Source organism: Antennarius striatus, chromosome 3 (assembly GCF_040054535.1).
Source record: "Antennarius striatus isolate MH-2024 chromosome 3, ASM4005453v1, whole genome shotgun sequence".
Lineage (NCBI taxonomy): Eukaryota > Metazoa > Chordata > Actinopteri > Lophiiformes > Antennariidae > Antennarius > Antennarius striatus.
Genome location: NC_090778.1, coordinates 15,147,379 through 15,152,072, shown reverse-complemented (window position 1 = coordinate 15,152,072; position 4,694 = coordinate 15,147,379). Strand labels below are relative to the sequence as shown.

The window sequence follows — 4,694 nt, the reverse complement described above, 5'->3', positions numbered from 1 at the left end:
ATACAATTGTACAACTAAATTACAAATTAGCAGATGTTTCTGCATTTAGTTGGATGCATCAAGAACAACCTTACTGTTACAGAGGCTTCCTTATTCTGTATTTTGCTTATTAATATTATGGAAGGGCAGCATGGTGGTCCTGTGGATAGAGCCGCTGCCTCATAGCAAGAAAATCCCTGGTTCAATTCCACCTGGGGCATCTCTGTGTGGAGTTTGCATGTTCTCCCCGGGTCTGTGTGGGTTCTCTCTGGGTTCTCTTGACTTCCTCCCACCTCCCAGAACATGCAGCTTCAGTGTATTGGTCACTATGAATTTAAATGGGTGTGTGATTGTGAATTTGTCTTTGTGTGGTCCTGTGATGAACTGACGTCTTGTCCAGGGTGTACCCTGCCTTTCACCAAATGTCAGGTTCCAGCATAATCCATAATTTGGATAAGCAATGAGGAAGTAAGCAATATGTGATCACTTCACCTTATAGATGATGAATTTCTTTAGCACAAGCTAAAAATAAGTTTAAACTTGCATTGGGACATATTCAGTGTTTCTTTTTACTCTGAAGGAAGTCTGGTTGTAAATTTCTAAACTGAAATTTAAATTTCAGTTTGGAATCATCTCTTTCACCTACCTAAACATACATACTACATACCAGAACCTTTGTTTGGTTGGTTGGTCTGTTGTTTGGGCAATTAATAAATCTAAAACTACTGGAGAGTAAATTTCAGTTTTCTGATTTTGCAGGTTGTTGTATTAATTACATCATTTTCCATTTATCAGTCTGGACCTCAGTGTGGTGAGATTTTAACTTTTTTCTCCCATCTTTCAAATCAGAAAGCGACACCTAGTGACTATGATACCTTAAATGCCAGCACCACAACAGACTATGGACAGCCTAGGACTATGAAGACCCTGTGTTAGTAATTAGATGAGTAAATTAGTTCAAAATCCTATATTAGTGGGAATCCGTGGAAATTTCATTATAAAACAATAATATCAGACTTCATACCAAACATATGAAAACAAATGTATTGGTATTATAAACCAAGCGCACCCTGTAATCTGTACAGAACGACATTAAGGGGGTGTGATTAGTCAAAAAAACGGGTGGTGGGGGGAGCCTAAATTCTGATCAGTTGAACATTTATATTTAATACAAACTTAAAAAGACATGAAAAAGAGCTCGTTCTGATAACAGACTTCATGTGGCCTTTTCAGCTTTCCTGTTAGCACGTCATATGCAGCGCTTCATCCTTTTATCCACATCACTGCAAACCTTTTCTGAGCAGGAAAGGAACGTACAATGTGTTCATGTGCATGGGGAGTTCATGAATATCGAGACTGCCAATAATTTGTGTCAGGTTGAAAATGAGAGCGGGCAATATAGATAATAGATGGGGTTGTCAAATTCATTCAGCAGATTTAGAGATGTAAAAGCCAGTGTGTGTGTGTGTGTGTGTGTGTGTGTGTGTGTGTGTGTGTGTGTGTGTGTGTGTGTGTGTGTGTGTGTGTGTGTGTGTGTGTGTGTGTGTGTGTGTGTGTGTGTGTGGGCGGGGGGTGGTCTCCCCAATCACCCCTAAACAAATCGCACCCTGGTTATGATACTAACATTACTGTAATTCTAATTGATTTAAATACTTATGAGGGGGTTTGTGACAAAAACGGAAATCCTGATTTAAGTGAAAACATATTTCTACATATTTGGCTTGAGCATGAAGGTAAAACCCCAAAATGTTATTTTTTTAAATCTTGACAAAGGAACAAATGCTTGTTTTTTACTATGTGGTACTTAGTTAGGCATGCAAACAACTGTGACTAACATTAGAGCATTTCAGCACAACTTTAAATCCATTTGTAAAATGTTCTGCTTCTTTTGAAAGAATGAGACGACACGCCCTTCCAAATTGCATAAAATTGATCTTATCTTTATAAAGTGTAGGTACAAAGAAAAGAAAGGAGGAGGTGGGAGCCTGGTCATTGGGGACAGCTCACAGAATTGACTTCTTCATTGTGTTTTTGATCCACAGGAGTTGTTTGTTTGTCAGAAAAGAGTACACTCCAGGCTTTTTAGGCGCACCACACTTCCGCCCAAAAGAAGTGACTCCAACTAGGGCACCATTGCACAGCAGAGGCCCTCCTGAGTCCCCCTAGAGAGAGAATAACCAGCTTGCATTTTAATACATGCAATTAACCATTACGATGGTGAGAATGTGACGTTAAGCACTTAACTTCCTGTGCAATCCATTCTTACCTGACAGGTATCAGCTTTATTTTTGCCACTTGAACCAGCGCATATCATGCTGCTGGTGATGATGGGATTGAAGTTGTAATATTCAGCAGAGTTACATGTTTGTCTACTGATCACAGTCACGTTGACTGCCATGAGGACATCTGAATTCTTCTTCGCAGCGTCACTTGTTTTCCCCCATCCAGCCACCAAACACTTGGTGTTAGGCTTTGGTTCTTTAACGGTGTTACTCAACTGGAGACATGTCACGCTATCAGTTTTCTTCACTTTTGTTTTAAGCTGAAATGTAAAAGCATTGACATTTTGTAAGAGGACGACGGTTTTTGCTGCTTGTTTTTATTTCATGCCCGAATAAAGAAAAAAGCTCAATTTCTAATTCAACGGGGCGGCAGTGGCTCAGCGGTAGAGCAGATGTCTTGAAGACAGATCACCCAGCCATCGGTGGTTCAAATCCCGCTCCCGCCAGGACATCCCTCAGAGTGTGAGCTGACGGTGGGAGACGTCAGCTCACCTCCCAGCCACTGACGAGGCGCGACCAGTCACTCTGCCTCCCCCTACTGTTTGTGTGATGTGTTACTAATTGCATGCCTACTGGCCCCCAGTGTGTTGTGTTCAGGGGCCTGCATTCAAAAACTAGGTGTGTATGCATGACTAACAAAAGACTGTAACCACATGCAAAAAGAGTGAAGAGTGCAAAGATAATTTTCCCACGTGTTGACTAATAAAGTAGATTTAATCTTGAGTCAACATGAAATACTTTTTGTTGCATCACTAATACATCTCAGCATTAATTCACTGGTTAATGAAAAGTTATCTTACCTTGAGCAACATCAGGTCATTGACTTTTTCGTCTGCATCAAAGCAGGGATGTAAATAATTCTGCTGAACGCCAATGACTTGCCTGGAATCTTTTTCATTTGCTTTGATGGAGTGAACTCCGAGAAACACTTCCTTAATCCTTCCAAGGCTGGACAATCAGGCGTTATTTAGTTTTGTACATATTCTGAAAAGCTTCACTTGCTAGCAATGCACCAGTAAACTGTACATTATGAGTTTGAGAATATCACTACACCATTTCATTACACCAGAAAATTTTTTAACTGTACTAAATATTATAAAATTTTAGGGATGCATGTAGCTTGCTCTTACCTTGCACAGTGGGCTGCAGTCAGGACCCACTTTGGATCGATCAATATTCCTCCACAAAATCCAGGTTTCTTCACCAGAGCCATGAAAGGCAGTGAGTGGGCCGTCACTTCTTTACCATCAATGATCTCAGAGCCATGACCTCAAATAGAACCAACTGAAGTCATCAGTTTCAATAAACGTAGATAAATTAGTCGAAAATCTGTCAATCCAATGAAACCCGTGTAATTTCCTCCAGGACTTATAAAGTATCAGCCAGCCAGCCAGTCAGTCTGTCTATCTATTGAAGGAAAATGAACTAGGCTGCCTAGGCCTCTAAGTCAACAATACCAAAAACCTTGTCTATTAACTGAACTTTACCTTTAGCTGACCTTTAATTGGACAGCTTCACAGCATTTATCCTACACACACACCTGCACAAAGATATGATAAAAATAACAACGCTAACAAGCCTGCTTCCCAGCTTTGAAGATATGGACGATGAGGTAAACGTGTACTCCCTATCCGTTTCTTAGAGCGTCCCTCTGAAATTACTAATGATTGTATTCCTGCAAAGGAGTCAGATGAAGCCACGCCTGTTATGCAGAATAGTTATGCTGAATAGTATATTAACCACTGTTTTGAAATGTTGTCCTTCTATCCATCCATCCATCCATCAAGGACATCACTTTGCTCCAAAATGTACTGACTTAACCAGCAGATCATGTGGAATAAATGATGTTAATATTACTCACCAGGCTGGAGGAGGAGGACCACACCAGATACAGAGAGAATGAAACCCCTTGGGGAGAACATTTCTACTTGTCAATCTTTTTGACGTGACTTGAAGACACTGAATCCTTCCTCGTTGACACGCCTGCTTTTATGTGTCAAACTCAGAGGATGTGGTTTGACTGTGGATCTCTTTCTTACTATTCAGTGTGGGCAATCATTTTATCAAATGTCATGTCAGAAAAGTTTTATTTACCGTGAAATAAAACACTGACAGATGAAAGAGAATGACAGACCTTAAAACTTGACAAATGAGTTATGTTCATTGTTGGAAGAATTGTTTATATTTTTTTAGAGCAATTCTTCAACTCCTTTGGAAACTTTTTTATTTTGGACGGCAGTCACATCTGCCCATGAAGGCTGCCATTTGTCTCATATATTGGGTAGTGATGAGAGCGGTATCAATCTTTTATACTACCATAAAATGAATTTTCTGTGAATCTTTGGCTTACAATTTTCTTCAATAGAACACAAAAAAAATCATGAGATTATTATTTATTTATTCATTTACATGAGGAACACAAGTACCACAATT

The 4,694-nt window shown here is 39.8% G+C and overlaps 1 protein-coding gene across 2 annotated transcripts; it reads right to left on the bottom strand.

Annotated features, from left to right (window-relative positions):
• Positions 1-1,891: 1,891 nt before the first annotated feature.
• On the bottom strand, positions 1,892-4,250 carry LOC137593213 (granzyme A-like). 2 transcript variants are annotated; one of them, XM_068311877.1, is made up of 5 exons: positions 4,123-4,250; positions 3,392-3,530; positions 3,062-3,209; positions 2,246-2,521; positions 1,892-2,141 (listed from the first exon to the last, which is right to left on the bottom strand). In XM_068311877.1, the coding sequence occupies exons 1-5, from the start codon at positions 4,181-4,183 to the stop codon at positions 1,983-1,985; spliced, it is 783 nt and encodes a 260-aa protein (XP_068167978.1). In that variant the 5' UTR covers positions 4,184-4,250; the 3' UTR covers positions 1,892-1,982. The 2 variants fall into 2 exon arrangements, with proteins under 2 accessions (XP_068167978.1, XP_068167979.1); XM_068311878.1 differs by having other exon boundaries at positions 3,392-3,545; positions 4,123-4,211.
• Positions 4,251-4,694: the final 444 nt, after the last annotated feature.

Excerpts from the sequence above, each read along its gene's own strand:
- LOC137593213 (XM_068311877.1), bottom strand. The coding sequence starts at position 4,183 with ATGTTCTCCCCAAGGGGTTTCATTCTCTCTGTATCTGGTGTGGTCCTC. Across the intron at positions 3,210-3,391 it reads ACTGCAGCCCACTGTGCAAG|CCTTGGAAGGATTAAGGAAG; the intron begins GTAAGAGCAAGC and ends CTGATTGTCCAG. Across the intron at positions 2,522-3,061 it reads ATGACCTGATGTTGCTCAAG|CTTAAAACAAAAGTGAAGAA; the intron begins GTAAGATAACTT and ends TTTACATTTCAG.